General features: G+C 39.6%; 1 protein-coding gene across 3 annotated transcripts in view; it reads right to left on the reverse strand.

Moving 5' to 3' along the window:
• Positions 1 to 22,751, reverse strand: part of flr (actin-interacting protein 1 flr) — a gene marked incomplete at its 5' end in the record, with an annotated part of 240,820 nt that overhangs the window by 53,687 nt on the left and 164,382 nt on the right. For all 3 annotated transcript variants that reach the window (XM_070092751.1, XM_070092750.1, XM_070092749.1), the window contains 1 exon segment: positions 441 to 544. In XM_070092751.1, coding sequence (XP_069948852.1) covers positions 441 to 544 — 104 coding nt within the window.

The following is a 22,751-nucleotide window of genomic DNA, read 5'->3' on the forward strand; positions in this document are numbered from 1 at the left end:
AGACCGCTAACTCTGAGCCTGCGTAATTCTGTATGTTTTCCATCAAATTTCATACTTTGGATGTCATTTTCAGAAAAAAGATTTTGAACTATTTCACAAGATCTTTTTTCTGTTAATTTCGGGGATCTGGACAGTGAAAGGGTTAAATGGGATTCCCAACAGACTCCCAAGTATGAGCAGAACTCTACCTCCTTGTAGACATAGGCCAGCCAGTTCACAATCTTCAGGTCCACAGTACCCCTTGAAAGATTATTCAATAAATATCTAAACTGGTATGTTGGGCAAATCCTTCCTCATCTATTCAGTCTTGCTGCACATCAATTCACCACAGAATGCTATTGCAACATACTATTTCTTAAACGCTTAGTATGAATATTTTTATGATCTTCAGCCGACACCTAAACTAAAATTATCTGTTTTTCTTAACAAATGTTGCCCACCTCTTTTGTTGTAACAGCAATAATACCATCATCCAGATTAGAAATCATCTTGGGTTGGGAACCAAGGGAAATGGATACACCGGTATACACACGTTCAACAGGATCTGAAAAAAAAAAATTAAAAGGTCATTCCACAAATGCATCTAGTTCAATAATCTCAACTCTTTCTAAACTTATGAACAGAAAGTTTAACATTTTCTTCTTTGTATTCAAATTTTCCATTTATTTCAGTTTTTTTTTTATTATTAACACATCGGCTGTTTCCCCACCAAGGTAGGCTGGCCAGAAAAAGAAAAACTTTCATCATTCACTCCATCACTGTCTTGACAGAGGCATGCCTACACTACAGTTATAAAACTGCAACATTAACACCCCTCCTTCAGCGTGCAGACACTGTACTTCCCATCTCCTGGACTCAAGTCAGGTTTATACTAGGAATTTGAACTTTTAAACTCAAATAATACTAATCTGCAATCTAGCACAACTACAGTGGACCCTCTGTTATCGCCTGTAATCCGTTCCAGAAGGTCGGCCTAAATCCGAAAACCGAAATAATATTTCTCATTAGAATTAACCCTTTGACTGTTTCGGTCGTATATACAAGCCCCACAGTGGGGTTTTATCACATATGTACATACTGTATTTGCTGAAACCAATTACCCTTTTTCCTGCAATTCCTCACATGGAAATTAATCCCCCTCAAAACTACCACAAAGCTCCTCTAAGCATTTTGTCATATATACTTTCTCCAAATCCACAAATGCAAGAAACAGAACCTTTCCCTTATCTAAGTATTGCTCTCTTACATACTTTATTCTTTTTCTAATCATGATTCTATCATATACACTTTACCTTACCTTTCTACTAAGAAAGCATGGGCTCTATAAGTTCTTAGGCACATTCTCTTCTTTGAGACTGTCTTTTTATCTAAATGGCTGTCTCCCCACAAAGGCAGGTTGACCCAAAGAAGAAAACACATTCACCATGCCAGAAGTCTGCTGACATAATTCAGATTACCCTCTGATTGCAACATCTCCACCTTCCTTTCAGAGTGAAGGCACAATCCTTTCCACATATAAGACTCAATTCTTGGAAATGGGAATACAGGAGTACTTACTAGCCTTCTTGCCCCTATCAATTTAGTCACCTTCAGTGACATTCTTGGCTTCCAGAAAAAGAATTCTAGTCCACTATCCCTAATATTATCACTAATATCCATGCCTGCTTCTGACATCTCAAATCTTAACCCCATTCACAACCAATGATTTTCCATTTACATCTTTTACTGCTTTATTTGTTTTATTTGTACTACTTCCAGTCTTCACTTATTTTAAAATATTTTATTTATTTTATTAACACACTGGCCGATTCCCACCAATGAAGGGTGGCCCGAAAAAGAAAAACTTCACCATCATTCACTCCATCACTGTCTTGCCAGAAGGGTGCTTTACACTACAGTTTTTAAACTGCAACATTAACACCCCTCCTTCTGAGTGCAGGCACTGTACTTCCCATCTCCAGGACTCAAGTCCGGCCTGCCAGTTTCCCTGAATCCCTTCATAAATGTTACCTTGCTCACACTCCAACAGCACGTCAACTATTAAAAACCATTTGTCTCCATTCACTCCTATCAAACACGCTCACACATGTCTGCTGGAAGTCCAAGCCCCTCGCACACAAAACCTCCTTTACCCCCTCCCTCCAACCTTTCCTAGGCTGACCCCTACCCCGCCTTCCTTCCACTACAGACTGATACACTCTTGAAGTCATTCTGTTTCGCTCCATTCTCAATACATGTCCGAACCACCTCAATAACCCTTCCTCAGCCCTCTGGACAACAGTTTTGGTAATCCCGCAGCTCCTCCTACCTTCCAAACTACGAATTCTCTGCATTACATTCACACCACACACTGCCCTCAGACATGCCATCTCCGCTGCCTCCAGCCTTCTCCTCGCTGCAACATTCATCACCCATGCTTCACACCCATATAAGAGCATTGGTAAAACTATACTCTCATACATTCCCCTCTTTGCCTCCAAGGACAAAGTTCTTTGTCTCCACAGACTCCCAAGTGCACCGCTCACCCTTTTCCCCTCATCAATTCTATGATTCACCTCATCTTTCACAGACCCATCCGCTGACACGTCCACTCCCAAATATCTGAATACATTCACCTCCTCCATACTCTCTCCCTCCAATTTGATATCCAATCTTTCATCACCTAATCTTTTTGTTATCCTCATAACCTTACTCTTTCCTGTATTCACTTTTAATTTTCTTCTTTTGCAACCCTATCAAATTCATCCACCAACCTCTGCAACTTCTCTTCAGAATCTCCCAAGAGCACAGTGTCATCAGCAAAGAGCAACTGTGACAACTCCCACTTTATGTGTGATTCTTTATCTCTTAACTCCACGCCTCTTGCCAAGACCCTCGCATTTACTTCTCTTACAACCCCATCTATAAATATATTAAACAACCACGGTGACATCACACATCCTTGTCTAAGGACTACTTTTACTGGGAAATAATCTCCCTCTTTCCTACATACTCTAACTTGAGCCTCACTATCCTCGTAAAAACTCTTCACTGCTTTCAGTAACTCACCTCCTACACCATACACCTGCAACATCTGCCACATTGCCCCCCTATCCACCCTGTCATACGTCTTTTCCAAATCCATAAATGCCACAAAAACCTCTTTAGCCGTATCTAAATACTGTTCACTTATACAGTGGACCCCCGCATACCGTTGGCCTTGCATAACGTTAAATCCGCATACCGCTACATTTTATCGCCAAGATTTTGCCTCGCATACCGCTAAAAAACCCGCTCAACGCTGTTCGTCCGAGACGCGTCTAATGTGAGCCCTTAGCCAGCCTCACATGTTCCGCCGGTGGCATTGTTTACCAGCCAGCCTCCGCGGTAACATCCAAGCATACAATCGGAACATTTCGTATTATTACAGTGTTTCTGGTGATTTTATCTGCAAAACAAGTGACCATGGGCCCCAAGAAAGCTTCTAGTGCCAACCCTACAGCAATAAGGGTGAGAATTACTATAGAGATGAAGAAAAAGATCATTGATAAGTATGAAAGTGGAGTGCGTGTCTCCGAGCTGGCCAGGTTGTATAATAAACCCCAATCAACCATCGCTACTATTGGTGGTACAGCTGCTGCTGCTGCTGTACCACCATCAGCTGCTGCTGCTGCTGTAGCACCGTCAGCTGCTGCTGCTGCTGTACCACCGTCAGCTGCTGCTGCTGCTGTAGCACCGTCAGCTGCTGCTGCTGCTGTACCACCATCAGCTGCTGCTGCTGCTGTAGTACCATCTGCTGCTGCTGTAGCATCACCTGCTGCTGCTGTAGCACTGTCAGCTGCTGCTGATGTTGTACCACCGTCAGCTGCTGCTGCTGTAGTACCGTCTGCTGCTGCTGTAGTACCGTCTGCTGCTGCTGTAGCATCGTCTGCTGCTGCTGTAGCACTGTCAGCTGCTGCTGCTGTACCACCATCAGCTGCTGCTGCTGTACCACCATCAGCTGCTGCTGCTGTACCACCATCAGCTGCTGCTGCTGCTGCTGTAGTACCGTCTGCTGCTGCTGTAGTACCGTCTGCTGTTGCTGTAGCATCGTCTGCTGCTGCTGTAGCATCGTCTGCTGCTGCTGTAGCACTGTCAGCTGCTGCTGCTGTAGCACTGTCAGCTGCTGCTGCTGCTGCTGCTGCTGCTGCTGTAGCACTGTCAGCTGCTGCTGCTGCTGCTACTGTAGCACCGTTGTTGGTGTGGCTTATTGAGAATACCAAGAAACAACCCCAGAGGATTTGCCACCCAGGATAACCCAAAAAAGTCAGTGTCATCGAAGACTGTCTAACTTATTTCCATTGGGGTCCTTAATCTTGTCTCCCAGGATGCAACCCACACCAGTCGACTAACACCCAGGTGAACAGGGAAAAATGCCTGGAACTAGTGCTCATATTGGTGAATTTAAAGCCAGCAAAGGTTGGTTTGAGAGATTTAAGAATCGTAGTGGCATACAGTGTGATAAGGCCTGTTCTGGAAGAAAATACCAAACAGGTCCTACAGTACTCAGGAGGAAAAGGCACTCCCAGGACACAGTGTCTCATCAGTCATTGCTGCATCTTCAATAAAGGTAAGTGTCATTTATTCTTCATTTAGTAGAGTAGTACATGCACAATATATATTGTGCATGTACTACTCTACTATTGTGCATGTATCCTTCTCTTTGTGTGTAGGAAAATGTATATTTCATGTGGTAAAATTTTTTTTCATACTTTTGGGTGTCTTGCACGGATTAATTTGATTTCCATTATTTCTTATGGGGAAAATTCATTCGCATAACGATAATTTCGCATAACAATGAGCTCTCTTGCACGGATTAATATCGCTATGCGGGGGTCCACTGTATGTTTCACTGTAAACACCTGGTCCACAACCCCCCCCTCTACCTTTCCTAAAGCCTCCTTGTTCATCTGCTATCAAAGTATCTCAATAATAATCATACCAAACATGTCATTTTTTTTTTTCAACATGCTGGCCATCTCCCGAGGCAGGGTGACCCAAAAAAGAAAAACGCTTTTACCATCATTCACACATAATCAAAGTCTTCACAGAGGTGCACAGATACAACAGTTCAGATATTACTCCAAACAGCAAATATCCCAAACCCCTCCTTTAAAGTGCAGGCATTGTACTTCCCACCTCCAGGACTCAAGTCCAGCTAACAGGTTTCCCTGAATCTCTTCACAAAATACTGTATTACCCTGCTCACACTCCAACAGCTCGTCAAGTCCCAAAAACCATTCATCTCCATTCATTCCTATCTAACATGCTCACACATGCCTGCTGTATATTCAAGCCCTTTGCACACACCTCTTTTACCCCCTTATTCCATCCTTTCCTAGGATGACCCCTACCCCTCCTCCCCTCTACTACAGATTTATACAGTGGACCCTCCATTTTCGTCTTTAATTCGTTCCAGAGAGTCCAACAAAATGTGAAATCAACTAAAACTGAAACCATTTTCCCCATACGAAATAATGTAAATACAATTAATCCGTTTCAGACATCCAAAAGTACAAACAAAAAATACATTTTATAGAGAAGAACTATATTCCATGGCTTATTTATCTATCACAATTCATCTAATATGATATAAACAATATTAACCCTTTCGAGGTTTCGGCCGTACTAGTACGGCTTACTCACCAGGGTTTTTGATGTACTAGTACGCATAAATTCTAGCGCCCTCAACTCTAGTGAGAGAAAGTTGGAAGGCCTACATATGAAAGAATGGGTCTATGTGGTTAGTGTGCACAGTATAAAAAAAATCCTGCAGCACACAGTGCGTAATGAGAAAAAAAAAACTTTGACCGTGTTTTTGGTTTAAAACAGCGAATTTGCACTGTATTTTCGTATGGTATTTATGGTTGTATTCTAGTTTTCCTGGTCTTATTTTATAGAATGGAAGATATATTATAGAAATTGAGATGATTTTGATTGGTTTCACAATGAAAAGTACCTTGAAATTGAGCTCAAAGCAGAAATGTTCGACTTTTGCCAAAGTTCAAAAGTAAACAAATCATGCCACGCGTCCAATACACATCAACTGGTGAATCTAATATTCTTTCACTAGTGCCCTGGTATTATTTATACCATTTCTACACAAATACAGTAGTCTGCATAACAGTAAATCTTCTATTTTTTTGTGAGAATAAAAATTCAAAGTGGAAAGCAAAAGAAATGTAAGAGGGGCCTGGGGATGTGACTAATGAGCACAGGAAATGTTATTTTAGTGCCAGGAATATCTTTCTTGTTTATTCTGGACCCTATTTGGAAATTGGCATCTTTTGAAATTTGTGAGAAATTGGCAAAATTGCTAAATTCTGACCACTTTATTGGATAGTTGAAATCGGTAAATGGGTGGTTTCTTGTACTCATTCGATAGAAAAAATGGAGTTCTAGCGAAATAGTTATGATTTTTGTCGACTAGTACACTGGAATTGGCCAAAAATAGGGCTCAAAGTGGGCAATATCGCCGATGCATAAGCATCGAGACTGTAAACTTCGCAAGAGCATAATTCTGCAAGTTTTCCATCAAATTTCACACTTTTGGTGTCATTATGATCAGGAAAAGATTCTCTATCTTTTCATAAAATAATTTTTTTTTTTAAATTTTGGTGACCCTGACAACAAGTCTCTTAGAGGGCCTGGCGACCCTCAAAGGGTTAATAACATAGAAACATGCTAAAAACTCTATTATTATTATTATTATTATAATCAAAATGAAGCGCTAAGCCACAAGGGTTATACAGCACTGCAGGGTAGGGAAGGAAGCGAGGGTATTGGGCGACAGAAGGAGGGAGGGATGATCAGTAGGTTACAGAAAACAGCAGGGCAGGGGATAGTGCAGGGTAGAGGGTAGCAAGAGATTGAGGTAGAAAGGGCTGTAGGCATCAGAGTTTGTGAAGTAAGTCAGTTGTCAAAAAGTCAATGAGGGAGTCCGGATGAAAGGTGGGTCCATCAGCGAGAAGGGAAGGTAAAGAGAGAGCAGCGGAGCGAAGACGACGATGGAGGTAAATTCCGCGTGCTCGTTGATAAAGTGGGCAGTCCAACAGAATGTGGCTGACTGATAATGGAGTCTGACAATTCTCAGAGAGAGGAGCAGGGCGCCTCTCCATGAGATATCCATGAGTAAGACGAGTATGGCTAATGCGAAGACGGGAGAGAGTAGTCTCCCAACCTCGACACTGGTGACAAGAAGACGGCCAGTAACCTATACTCGGTTTAATAGATTGAAGTTTGTTACTGAGCATAGTAGACCAATGTTGTTGCCAATGGGTGTGAAGGTGGGTAGCTATTGCAGCAAAATAGTCCGTAAATGGAACACCTCTATATGAAACTGGTAGGTCATGTACTGCTGACCGCGCAGCAGTGTCTGCCTGTTCATTGCCCTGTACGTCAACATGACCAGGGACCCAACAAAAAACAATATCTTTATGCTTGGTAGAGATGTGGCGTAGCCAAAGTTGGATACGGAGGACTAAGGGGTGAGGTGTATCAAATTTCTGTATAGCCTGTAAAGCACTAAGGGAGTCTGAGACAACCACAAATGATGACACAGGCATAGATGCAATACGGATAAGTTCTGCAAGAATGGCATACAATTCAGCAATAAAAATACTAGCCGAAGATAGTAAATGCCCTCGTACGATGCTGTCCGGAAACACTGCTGCGAATCCTACGCCGTCAGAAGACTTAGAGCCATCTGTGTACACTGCAATGGCATGAGAATGAGAGATGCCAACAAGTGTCTTCAATAAAGGTAAGTAAATATGATTTTAAATGTTTATTTATGTATTGTATTACTTATTTAATACTATATGTATGTTTTAAGTATTATATATTATAGTTATTCTTTAAAAAATGTATTTTTTGTGAATATTTTTGTGCGTCTGGAACGGATTAATTGTATTTACATTATTTCTTATGGGAAATACTGCTTCGACTTTCAGCCATTTTGAGTTTAGGCCTAGCTCTTGGAATGGATTACAGCTGAAACTCAGGGTTTCACTGTATGTAATTTATAAATATGAAATATTTACACTTTATATATAAGAAATATTTACACTTACTGTACCCTGGAGATGCTGGCATTGGTTGAGAGTGGTGGAAGATAGGCAGGGTGGCATATGTTTGTCAGTGCCTATATTCCTTAAACCTTAAACTGTCCAAACGTAGATCTACATTTTTTAAACATTTTAAAGTACATAAAAAAAGTAATCTTTTTTTTTTTTTTACATTTGAAAAGGTGTAAAAAAAACTTTGATCTACTTTTTTTTTGTTATATTTGAAAATATGTAAAAAAAAGTTGATCTACTTTTGGAGCACTACGCATGTGAACGTAGATCTGCTTGGACAGTTTAAGGGTTAAACAACAATGGAGGAGTCAGTTTTGTCGTTCTTTTTCTATCGCTTAATCGCTTAACATATTTGCTACACTTTTAATGGTACACTTCATCGCTGGCTAGCGCTATAGCCTTTATCGACTCCTGCTGCTTTAGTATTGTACATATCGCAGAATCACTGAATAAATGAAGAAGGCACATTCTCCCCTCTCTCCTCCTCCTCCACTTTGGCTTTGCTACAAGTTTTTTCTTGAATTCTATCGTGTTTCTTACCTTCTTTATCAACGGGCTGGCACTAGCAGCTTTCTTTGGGCCCAAGGTGGCTTATTTAGCAGTCGCACAGAATAAACAAGTGCAAAAAAAAAAAAAAAAAAGAATTATTACGAAATGTTTCCTATGGCCTCATGTGATAATGTTCACTCACTGAGAAACAAAACAACACTGCTTCCTCAGAATACGTGTGTGGGAGGTTGTGTGCGAGGCACACTTGGACATGTACTATACCACTGACGAGAATGGAGGAAAGCAATGAAAAAGGAGCAAATTTTACGGAAAAAAATCGGCGATAACAGAAATGGGCAAAAACAGAGTCCAACGAAAAGGGAGGGTCCACTGTACACCTATTTTGCTCCAACCTCTCTAAATGACCAAACCACCTAACAACTTCTCAGCCCTCTGAATGATACTTTTAGTCACTCCACACCTCCTCCTAATTTCCACACTATGTTTTTCCTTTTACATTTAGTAATATATACAGGAGAAGAGGTTACTAGCCCCTTGCTCCCAGCATTTTAGTCGCCTCTTACAACATGCATGGCTTACGGAGGAAGAATTCTATTCCACTTCCCCATGGAGATAATAGGAAATAAACAAGAATAAGAACTAGAAAGAAAATAGAAGAAAACCCAGAGGGGTGTGTATATATATGCTTGTACATGTATGTGTAGTGTGACCTAAGTGTAAGTAGAAGTAGCAAGACGTACCTGAAACCTTGCATATTTATGAGACAGAAAAATGGACACCAGCAATCCTACCATCATGTAAAACAATTACAGGCTTTTGTTTTACACTCACTTGCCAGGAAGGGAGGTACTACTGTCCTGGCAAGTGAGTGTAAAATGAAAGCCTGTAATTGTTTTACATGATGGCAGGATTGCTGGTGTCCATTTTTCTGTCTCATAAATATGCAAGGTTTCAGGTACGTCTTGCTACTTCTACTTACACTTAGGTCACACTACACATACGTGTACAAGCATATATATACACACCCCTCTGGGTTTTCTTCTATTTTCTTTCTAGTTCTTATTATTGTTTATTTCCTCTTATCTCCATGGGGAAGTGGAAAATAGAATTCTTCCTCCGTAAGCCATGCGTGTTGTAAGAGGCGACTAAAATGCCGGGAGAAAGGGGCTAGTAACCTCTTTTCCTGTATTTATTACTAAATGTAAAAGGAGAAACTTTCGTTTTTCCTTTTGGGCCACCCTGCGTTGGTGGGATACGGCCGGTGTGTTGAAAGAAAGAAAGAATTCTCTGCATAATATTTATACCACACATTGCCCTTAGACCCGACATCTCCACTGCCTCCTGCCTCCTCCTTGCTGCAGCATTCATATCCCATGCTCAACACCCATATAAGAATGTTGGTACCACTATACTCTCACACATTCCCTTCTTTGCCTCCATGGGTAATGTTCTTTGTCTCCACAGATACCTCAATGCACTACCCACCTTTTTTCTTTTATCAGTTCTATGGTTTACCTAGTTCTTTATAAACCCAGCTGCTGACGAGTCTACTCCCAAATATCTGAACACATTCACTTCTTCCATACTCCCACCCTTCAATGTCACATCCAATTTTTCCTCATCTAAATCATTTGATACACTCATCACTTTACTCTTATCTATGTTCACTTTGAACTTTCTTCCTTTAAACACACTTCCAAACTCATCCACTAACCTTGGCAACTTTTCTTTAGAAACTCCCAAAAGCACAGTATCCTCAGTAAAAGTAACTGTCACCTCCCATTTTGTATTTGATTCCCCATAATTTAATCCCACCCCTCTCCCTAACACCCTATTTAATAACATCTTAAATTTATCTCTAATACTTCTCAATTATTTCTCTACTTTCACAATTTGCTTGCTTTATTTCTTCAACTTAGTTTTCTCTTCAAAATTTTTTCCCATTTCAGTAAAACAATTTGAAAATGCCTCACCATTATTTCATCTCTATGTCATTTCTTCTATCCTTTCCTTGTATTCTCATGCCATCTGCCTATTTTATATATAGTATATATTTTTTTTTATAATGCAGAAACTTATCACACATCCACTTTTACTGCCCATTTCATCATTTATATTCCTCCCTTCATCATTTATCTTTCTTACTGCATCTATAATCCCATAACCACAAACTAGTGTTGCACACTCATTGCATTTTTAAACCCATATCAACAAGTAATTTGTTACATCTCCTTATCATTGTCTCACATCAGCCAGTATTTCTACCAAGAACTGTCTGTACTTTCACTTACCCCTAAGTCATTTATGTTTCCCATTGTCTCATCTACAGACACTCTTCTTGTGATTCTAGTAACCGAGCAATGATCGGACATAAGGTTCACTAAAACACACACAGTATTGTACATCCAAAAGCATACCGGCCTACATTTTACCCTCAGCCATGTAGTCAGCAAACTGCTCTCTTCATACATTTCAATGTATCTCAGGACAGTAGGGCCCTGCTATATGGCACTTCACTTTACAGCAAATCGCTAATACAGAAATTTCAAATTATGATCAAAATTTGGCTCCCTCCCTGATCTGCTATTACGGCACCTGCGCACCACTCTCTTTACATCCTCCGTGAGCTCTGGGTCTCTTGATTATATCTGGAAACTTTAAGATAAGATTTTGTTCTGATTTTTAACCCCGAAGGGTTAGCCACCCAGGATAACGCAAGAAAGGCAGTGCATCATCGAGGACTGTCTGTCTTATTTCTATTGGGGTCCTCAATCTTGTCCCCCAGGATGCGACCCACACCAGTTGACTAACACCCAGGTACCTACTTGCTGCTAGGTGTAAGGAAATGGGTCGAAATGTTTCTACCTCGCCGGGAATCGAACCCGGGACCTCCGTGTATGAAGCGAGAACTTTGCCAGCCAGGCCACAGGGCCACTGTCGACAGCCCTCATTACAAAAATGCTCTCAGTGTCAAGAAAAAAAAAACTTATCAAAATCTTAAGAATATTTTGATGAGTGTTTTAAAAGAAACAAAAATTGTGATCAGTAGTTACCGAGATATAGAGGTGTGAAGTTGACAAAGTGAACCGCTTACAGCAACATCGGCGACTGCCTCTCACTCGGTAATATTATTTTTACTTTTTTTCTATTTTTTCTTTTCTTTTCTAATACAGTGGTACCCCGAGTTTCGAACTTTCCTCGTTCCAGAAAGCTGTTCATGTGCCATTACCAAACGAATCTGTTCCCATAAGGAATAATGTAAATTAGATTAGTCCGTTTCAGACCCACAAAAATACACTTACAAAAGCACTTACAATAATACACTTACATAATTGGTAGAGATGGGAGCAGTTCGAAACTCAAGAGTACCACTGTATTTTATTTTTTCAAGTAAGTTTTGTGGCCTGTGAGACCAATATAATGCATAATGTATATATATCCACTCGTATGCAAACACAGTAACTGCACAAACACTATATTGTTTACAAAACTTGCTTACACAAACCTATGCTGCCTTCCACACCCATACAGTTTTCCCCACCAATCCCGCTGCCTTCCCCAACACCCACACTGTCTTCCACACCACCCATGCTGGAAGTAAGTCATTTTGGCTTTTTTGGGTTATCCTAGGTTCCCTACACATGCTGCTATGTATAATAATCTTTGTAACTGTATTTATGTATACCTGAATAAACTAACTTACACACCTTCTTCCCAACCACCCACACCATCTTCTCCACCATTCAAGCTGCCTTCTCTGTTCACTATCTGTAGCTGGTATCCTGGTCATTGCTCTCGGTCACAAACTCCTCAAAACCATGAAATTCATCTTCACTGACACTTCCATCTGTGTTAGAATCACTTGGGAAGAGAAGAGTCCCAAATTTGCCAGGGACTGAGATATTTTTTACTGCAAGGCATGGTAAACAAGGACTACTGAAATGGCATTCCCATAAAGCAATGTGGGTGCCCCAATTTTTTTTATACTGCACACACTGACCATGCAGACCCATTCTCTCACATGTAGGTCTACCAACTTTCTCCCGCTAGATATGAAGCCGCTAGAACTTCTGCGTATTAATATGTCACCAACACTGGCTGGAATACTGCTGCACACTAACAGCACCTTTCAAGGCAGGTGAAATTGCTGACCTAGAAAATGTGCAGAGAACCTTCACGGCGCGCATAACGGAGATAAAACACCTCAATTACTGGGAGCGCTTGAAGTTCCTGAACCTGTACTCCCTGGAACGCAGGTGGGAGAGATGCATGATTATATACACCTGGAAAATCCTAGAGGGACTAGTACCGAACTTGCATGCGAAAATCACTCACTACGAAAGCAAAAGACTGGGCAGACGATGCAACATCCCCCCAATGAAAAGCATGGGTGTCACTAGCACGTTAAGAGACAACACAATAAGTGTCAGGGGCCCAAGACTGTTCAACTGCCTCCCAGCATACATAAGGGGGATTACCAAGAGACCCCTGGCTGTCTTCAAGCAGGCACTGGACAATCACCGAAAGTCAGTACCTGACCAGCTGGGCTGTGGCTCGTACATTGGATTGCGTGCAGCCAGCAGTAACAGCCTGGTTGATCAGGCTCTGGTCCACCATGAGGCCTGGTCACAGATCGGGCCGCAGGGGCGTTGACCCCCGGCACTCTCTCCAGGTACACTCCAGGTAAGCCGTACCCATACAGCACTGACAGTGAAAGGGTTAAGGTTACTGCATATATTATGTACTCTCTGATAATTACACTTATGTGTACCTACACCTAAATAAACTTACACACTGTGTTGGCATGCAGGTACATATTAAAATCACTAAGTGAGTCTCACTAAGTGTTGAAGATGCAGTAAGCACCATAATAATCATAATAATAATACAGTGGACCCCCAGTATTCGATATTAATCCGTTCCTGAGAGCTCATCGAATACCTAAAATATCGAAAAGCTAATCAATTTTCCCCATAAGAAATAATGGAAATCAAATTAATCCGTGCAAGACACCCAAAAGTATGAAAAAAAAAAAATTTTTACCGCATGAAATATTAAGTTTAATGCAATAGAATAATTACAATAACAATAGAATAATTGACACTTACCTTTAATGAAGATCAAGTGATGATTAACCCTTTGAGGGTCCGTCCCGTAGATCTACGGCTTTACGTTCAGGGTCCAAACCGTAGATCTACGTCATGAGCTCAGCTCACTCTGATAAACTGTGACTGGTACATTTGGACCTAGATATGAGAGAATACATCTATGTGGTATGTGTGCACCACATAAAACAGATTCTGCAGAACGCTGTGTATAATGAGAGAAAAAAACTGAAATCATGATTTTTCGATTAAAACAGCGACTTTGCAGTGTTTTTTCGTATGTTTTTTATAGCTCTACGTATTTGCGATTTCTTGGTCTCATTTGATAGAATGGAAGACATATTACAGAAATAGAGATGATTTTGATTGGTTTTAGCACTGGAAATGGCTTGAAACTGAGCTCGAAGTAGCAGAAATGTTAAATTTTTGCCGATATTCAAGAGTAAACAAACGACCTCACACGTCTAATACACGCCAGCTGGTGGGTCTAATATGCATTCACAAATATGGTGATGATATTTATACAATTATTACAGTATTGCATAACAGTAAATCTTCTATTTTTTGGTGTGAATAAAAATTCATTATGTGAATAAAAAATCAAAATGTAATTTATTTGTAAAGCCTCAAAACATAACTAATGAACAGAGGAAATGTTAGTTTAGTTCCAGGAATACCTACATTGTTTATTCTGGACCCTATTTTGAAATTGGAATATTTTGAACTTTGTGTTAAATTGGCCAAATTAACAATTTCCGATCACTTTAATTTGTAGTTGAAACAGTTGACTTGGCGATTTCTTGTGCTCAATCGATAGAATAGAAGTAATACTAGTGAAATAGCTAAGAATTTGGTTGACTGGAATAATGTAATTGGCCTAAAATGGGAGTCAAAGTCGGCAAAATTGCCGATTCGTAAATATCGCTGACACATCAAAATTCGCGAGAGCATAATTTCGTCAATTTTCCATCAAATTTCGTACTTTTTGTTTTATTACCTTCACAAAAAGATTCTCTACCATTTCATAAGAAAAAATAATTTTTTTTTTTTTTAAATTCTTGGACACTGGGGCACCACTTCAGATTTGGGCCTTGGACCCTGAAGGGGTTAATGGGACGGGAGGAGGGGAAAGTGTCGAAGTTGTTACTGTTTAGAAGGGGAATCCCCTTCCATTAGGACTTGAGGTAGCAAGTCCTTTTCTGGGGTTACTTCTCTTCTTCTTTTAATGCCACTAGGACCAGTCTGAGAGTCACTGGACTTCTGTCGCACAACATATCTGTCCATAGAGGCCTGTACCTCTCATTCCTTTATGACTTTTCTAAAGTTCAGGTTTAAATTCTTCACTGTCTATGTAATCCTTGAATTCCTTCACATATTTTTCAGCTGCATTTTGGTCCGAACTGGCAGCCTCACCAAGCCTAATCACACTATGTATGCCACTACGATTCTTATATCTTTCAAACCAACCTTTGCTGGCCTTAAATTCACTCACATCACCACTAGTTGCACTCATTTTCTAATTAAATCCTCATGCAACTTCCTAGCATTTTCACAAATGATCGCTTGAGAGATGCTATCTCCTGCTATCTGTTTTTCATTTATCCACACCAATAACAGTCTCTCAACATCTTCTAACACTTGCGGTCTCTGTTTCTAAAGCACAGTTTCACCTTTTGCAACAACAGCTTCCTTGATTGCCATTTTCCTGGGCACTATAGTAGCGATGGTTGATTGAGGTTTCGTATACAACCTGGCCAGCTCCGACACACGCACTCCACTTTCGTACTTTGCAATTATCTCTTTCTTCATTTCAATAGTCATTAGCACCTTTTTTCTTGAAGGGTTGGCACTAGAAGCTTTCTTGGGGCCCATGGTGACTTATTTTGCAGAAACAAGCACCAAAAACAGTGATAATATGGAATGTACCGAATGTATCCTTAGATAAACCATACCACAGACGGGATTTGAACCTGCGGTCAGAGTCTCAAAACTCCAGACCATCGCGTTAGCCACTGGACCAGCTAGCCACAATAAGATTCGTCCAACTAGGTGGCTAGCTGGTCCAGTGGCTAACGCGACAGTCTGGAGTCTTGAGACTCTCTGACCGAGGGTTCAAATCCCGTCCGTGGTATGGTTTGTTTGCAATTGTGTCATTACGATTTCGTGAGTCATGGTATCCTTAGATGCGCGCACACTGGCTGGCTTGTAAACGCTGACACACACGGGGCAGTTCAGGCCACACGCGGACACGTCTCATACGAATCGCATTGAATACCGGGTTTTCGATCGGATACTGAGGTGAAATTTTTGCGTTAAAATGCATCAAATACCGGATTTATCGAATACCGATGCCATCAAATACCAGGGGTCCACTGTAATTGCTCTGGGGCTCTTTAAATTTCGTATATTACGTTAATACATTTTCATTAATCCATCTATGATATTTTTTCAAAATTATACAAGAAACACACTACATATCATATAAGCATAATACGTACAACCATAGTACAACAGACATAAATGAGACGTAGTAGTTGGGCTGCTTGTAGGACTGACAGCAAGAATTATATTTTCTCTAGTCCAACACCAGAGAAACTGTACACAATAGTATTATTGGGGTAACTGGAGAAAAATATTCTTTTCGTATCTCTTCACTCACAGTGTCATTCCCTCTAAAAACGGTGTTGCATGAAAATGGTAGTGTTGTTGTTATTTATTTTTACTGCACCGATGTGAAAACAACTTAAACACACTGTAAGGTGTTTGTATTGTGAACGTTCATGGACCGTAAGTGGACAGGAATTACAGTAGATTGTCGTTTAACCCTTTGACTGTTGCGGCCGTATATATACGTCTTACGAGGTACCGTGTGTGACGTATATATACTCATAAATTCTAGCGGCTTCAAATCAAGCAGGAGAAAGCTGGTAGGCCCACATGTGAGAGAATGGGTCTGTGTGGTCAGTGTGCACCATATAAAAAAAATCCTGGAGCACGCAGTGCATAATGGGAAAAAAAAACTCCGACCGTTTTTTTTAATTAAAATGCCGACTTTGTGGTCTATTTTCGTATAGTATTTATGGTTGTATTCTCGTTTTCTTGGTCTCATTTGATAGAATGGAAAGCATATTATAGAAGTAGAGGTGATTTTGATTGATTTTACTATAAAAAGAACCTAGAAATGGAGCTCAAAGTAGGGGAAATGTTTGATTTTTGCCAATGTTCAAAAGTAAACAAATGATGCCATTGTCCAATAAATGTCCAACTAGCCATTCTAATATGCAGTCATGAATGGGTTGATGTTATTTATACAATTATTACAGTATTGCAGTAGTCCGCATAATAGTAAGTCTTCAATTTTTTGTTTGAATAAAAATTCAAAATAGAAAGCAAGAGTAATATCAGAGGGGCCTGGAGACATGACTGATGAACAAAGAAAATGTTATTTTAGAGCCAGGAATGTCTGCATTGTTCATTCTGGACCTTATTTTGAAATTGTCATATTTTTTAGTTTTCGTGAAATTGGCCAAATTGCAAATTTCTGACCACATTATTAGGTAGTTGAAATCGGTAAATGGGCAGTTTCTTATACTCAATAGATAGAAAAAATGGAGTTCTAAAGAAATAGCTATGAGTTTCGTCGACTGGAACAATGGAATTAGCCGAAAATAGGGTTCAAAGTGGACGAAATCGCCGATTTGTAAACAGCACCGAGGTCGCTAACTTCGCGAGAGCGTAATTCCGTCAGTTTTCCATCAAATTTCATTTTTTTTGGTGTCATTACAATCGGGAAAAGATTCTCCATCATTTCATAAGAAAATTTTTTTTTTTTTTAAATTTTGCGACACCAGGAGACACCTCAGGATTGGGGGTTGCGACAGTCAAAGGGTTAACATGATAGTTACGTTCCTGAAAACGCTGTGTTAGTTAAAACTGTGGTAGACAAACTGAAGAACTTATCAGAAAAATAGGGTTATGCTCCTGGGAGCCCCCCAAAAAAGCCAAACAACTTTTTTTTAGACCAACAGATCTAACAAAAATAAAAGTGAATATGTAATTGTAGTTCATTGTTGTGATATATTACTGCTTAAGACTACAAATGCAATAGAAATAATAGTATTTCTTACCTTAAATTGTCGATAATGGTGTTTGTGGATGATTGTGACGAGAATGGATATGCATGGTGTGGCCCTACTGGGCTGAGGTGGATGGTTGTTGGTTGTCAGCAGAAGTGGATGGTAGAGGTTCTGGTACTAAAGTCGATGGTTGTATTGGAGTTTGCATAAATTCTGTAATGGATCTCTGGGCTCTTACCCTGCAGTACATTATACAGCTGATGGTAAGGCATCATCAGCTGGACTAGACCCAGTTTCAAAGCACTACTTTGAGATTTGTCAGGGTTCTCTTTAGTGAAAAAGTATGCAACTTTACCAATAATATGGAACTGCTCACGTAACTGCTGCAATGTTAACTGTTTTTCTTCAGGTTCTTCTTCAACATCTTCTGTTATGTGACTCCCTTGCATCTATGCTTCGAGCTCTGCCAACATTTCCTCTGGACTCCTGTCTTCATCATCATCTTTGAAGTGCTCATTCATATCATCTTCATTCATATCTTCAAAACCATCACCTGGTAATCTCCTTGCCAGCTGAACTATTTCCTGAACCTGACTCTCAAGCAAGAAAAAAACAGCGAAAAAATTAACTACAGAAGGCAAAAACTTTACCCAGCCAGCATTTAATGTTGATCAGGGAACTTCATTCCATGCACTTCTAGCATAGCTGATGGCATCTGCAATGTTAAATTTATTCCAGAAGCTTGGTACTGCCAGGTTGGAGTCAATCCATTGATGCAACTAGTTTTTTCGTAACTTTTTTTGTGTAGTTACACTCAAAAGGCTTAACTCCCCAATCCAGTGGTTGTATTAGAGATGTTGTATCTGGAGGTAAAAATACAACTTTTACATGTGGGGTCACATCCAGCAAAGCTTGTGGATGAGTATTGGAATTATCAAAAATGAAGAATTCCCTGAATGCAAGGTTCTTGCTGTGCAGGTAAAACTTGATTTCAGGAATAAAGTGATGCTTAAACCAGTCAAATATTTCCTCTGTCATTCAAGCTGACTGGTTTGACCTCCAAATTACTGGTAAGGTGTTTTTATCTACACCTTTCAAAGCACAAGGATTCTCAAAGCAGTAAATAACCATGGGCTTACATTTGAAATCACCTGATGCATTACCGCAAAGGAGCAAGGTGAAGCGATCTTTTGCTGTCTTGAAGCTTGGTGTACTTTTCTCTTGCTGACTGATATAAGTTCACGTTGGCATTTTCTTCCAAAAAACGCTTGTCTCGTCGGCATTAAACACTTGATGTGGCTCATAGCCACCCTCAGAAATAATTTCCTGCAATTCAACAGGGAAATTACTTACTGCTGTATGATCAGTTGAAGCACTTTCACCAGAAAACTTGATATTATGTAACTTATTATGCAACTAAAAGTTGTAGAACCAGCCTGTGCTAAACACACTATTTTTCAAGCCTTACTTCCTTATCACACACTGCTTTAAACAACTGTAAGGCCTTTACCCTAATTAAGATGAAAATAAGTGGTGCACCTTTCTTTAATTTTTGTTCGATCCACCCAAGCAACAAGTTTTCAGTTTTATTTACTTGTTGTGATCCGTGTGTCATTCTTTTTATGAGATGACATCTTGGGTTATTCATTACACAAGCTCGTATATTTGCCTCGTTCCTTTTAACTGTACGAACTGACGCTTCATTAAGGCCATAGGCCCTCACTACATCCACCAAACGTGAGCCACTCTTAAGCGTGTCTAATATGTATTTCGATTTTCTTCATAACTCCTAGACTTAAACGTTTAAACCTTTTCTTGACACTTTCAGCAACACTTGTATGCCTACTGGGTGCCACAATTGCTTGGCAGATTTAAAATTATTATTTTTTTTTTTATTATCACACTGGCCGATTCCCACCAAGGCAGGGTGGCCCGAAAAAGAAAAACTTTCACCATCATTCACTCCATCACTGTCTTGCCAGAAGGGTGCTTTACACTACAGTTTTTAAACTGCAACATTAACATCCCTCCTTCAGAGTGCAGGCATTGTACTTCCCATCTCCAGGACTTAAAATATGGCAATTAAAAGATCTAAACTCAATCCACAAACAAAAATAAGCACTCCTACCAGAGGATGGTCCTACATGTGTATGAACTGGCTCAGACAAGGGTGGTGGGAGTAGTGGAGGGTGGCAGAGGGTAGTGGGGGAGTTGGAGGGTGGCAGGGATGGCAAAAGATGGTTGTATGTCTCCCCCCCTTGACCCAGTGGTCTAACCCACAGCCAAGCAGTGTATCCTGCAGGAGACACGTACTCCAAATTTTTTGCCCTCCCACAAACTAAACCGTGTTAAGTTAATTTTACGAAGTGTTATAGAAAAACATGCCGCAATTCTTCAATAGTGCTATAACCAAAATGTGCCAAACGAAACCATGTTAAACGACGATCTACTGTAATATGCATTTGACTGTTTGTTTACAATGTCCACATCTCTCATTTATGATGGCATCTAAGGGTAGTTGTTAGAAATGATTAAACTCAGTGGTGATGATAATGATAATAATAATAATAATAATAATAATAATAATAATAATAATAATAATAATACTCACCTCTCACCCTACATTAACCCTTTGACTGTTTCGGTCTTACGAGCCAATGTGTTTGACGTATATATACCTACCATCCAACTTACGACCTGCTCGACATACGACCATTCGACTTACGACCGTGTTTTGTATGCCAAATTTCTGGGAAATAAACAACTGTTTGTGCTGTACACAGTGTTTATCCTAAACCTTACAGTATAAAATACAGTACTAACAGCAGAAAAAGTAAAGTAAAAAATGAAATACCAAAATAAAACAAAATAAAGTCATTACAAAAATGTGATGTTGATATTCAGTAGTAAGGTTCGACTTACGTCCATTTCGACTTATGACCAGTTGAACGGAACCAAACTCAGTCGTAAGTCGGATGGTACCTGTGTACTCAAATTCTAGCAGCTTCAAATCAAGCAGGAGAAAGGTGGTAGGCCCACATATGAGAGAATGGGTCTGTTTAGTCAGTGCGCACCATATAAAAAAAACTCCTGCAGCACTCGGTGCTTAACGAGAAAAAAAAAATTCCGACCACATTCCTGGATTAAAACGCCGACATTGAAGTGTATTTTCGTATAGTTTTTATGGTTATATTCCTATTTTCGTAGTCACATTTGATAGAATTGAAAACATATTATAGAAACAGAGACGATTTTGATTGGTTTTACTATAGGGACCTAGAAATGAAGCTCAAAATAGGGGAAATGTTTGATTTTTGCCGATGTTCAAGAGTAAAATAATGATGTTATTGTCCAATAAATGTCCAATTAGCCATTCTATTATGCAGTCATGAATGGGTTGATGTTATTTATACAATTATTACAATATTGCAGTAGTCTGCATAACAGTAAATCTTCTATTTTTTGTTTGAATAAAAATTCAGAATAGAATGCAAGAGTAATACCAGAAGGGCCTGGAGACATGACTGATGAACAAAGAAAATGTTATTATAGAGCCAGGAATGTCTGCATTGTTCATTCTGGACCCTATTTTGAAATTGGCATATTTTTTAATTTGTGTGAAACTGGCCAAATTGCCAATTTCTGATCACTTTATTGGGTAGTTGAAATTGGTAAATGGACAGTTTCTTGTACTCAGTCGATAGAACAAATGGAGTTTTAATGAAACAGTTATGAGTTTGGTTGACTGGAACAATGGAATTAGCCGAAAATAGGTCTCAAAGTGGACGAAATCGCTGATTTGTAAATATCGCTGGTCTCCAACTTACATTTGCCGTCATTACCATCGAGAAAAGATTCTATCATTTCATAAGAAAAAATAATTTTTTTTTTTTCAAATATTTTGCAACACCAGGAGACACCTCAGGATTTGGGGTTGCGACAGTCAAAGGGTTAAGACTACAAATATTTAAGGTAAGTAATGAGTGTATTGCATGTGCATTTTATTGCTCTGAGGTGCTTTAAATGTCGTACATGTATATCATATATAAATGTGGTAGCAGGGCAGGCTAACACACCCGAAATCCTACAATAAATACTGCTTACCTCTCGCCCTACATTAAGATTACAAATATTTTAAGGTAAGCAATTAGTGTAATGTATGTGTATTTCATTTTTGTTTTTATAAATGCCTAGTTTTATTGCTAACTAATATATGACAGTGTAAACTTGTTATGAAGCATTTACAGGACCCCCATATCTGTGGGTCCGGTATCTGATCTTTCAGTTATCCACGGTTTACCATGACCTGAAAATAACCCTTAATTTTGCTTAATCCTTTAAGGGTCAAGAGGCCCTCTCCCAAACTCGTTCTCAGGATCGAAAAATTTTTGAAAAAAAAAAAAAAAAAAATCTTATGAAATGATAATCTTTTTCCGATCATAATGACACCAAAAGTGAGAAATTTGATGGAAAACTTATGGAAGTTAGCAGTCTTGAAGATACTTATGCATCAGCAATTTTGCCCACTTTGAGCTCTATTTTTTGCTTATTCCAATGTTGCAGTTGACTAAAATCATAGCTATTTCCCTAGAACTCCATTTGTTCTATCAACTGAGTACGAGAATCTGCCCATTTACCTTTTTCAACTACCCAATAAAGTGGTCAAAAATTGGCAATTTGGGCAATTTCACACAAATTTCAAAAGATGCCAATTTCAAAATAGGGTCCAGAATAAACAAGACAGATATTCATGGCACTAAAATATCATTTTATCTGTTCATTAGTCATGTCTCTAGGCCCCTCTTACATTACTTTTGCTTTCCATTTTGATTTTTTATTCTCACAGAAAATAGAAGGTTTTCTGTTATGTATACTACTGCATAATTGTAAAAATGGTATAAATGGTGTCAGTGCACTTGTGAAAGAATATTATACTCACCAGTTGACGTGTATTGGACGCATGG

The sequence above is a fragment of the Cherax quadricarinatus genome, chromosome 40 (genome assembly GCF_038502225.1).
Source record: "Cherax quadricarinatus isolate ZL_2023a chromosome 40, ASM3850222v1, whole genome shotgun sequence".
Lineage (NCBI taxonomy): Eukaryota > Metazoa > Arthropoda > Malacostraca > Decapoda > Parastacidae > Cherax > Cherax quadricarinatus.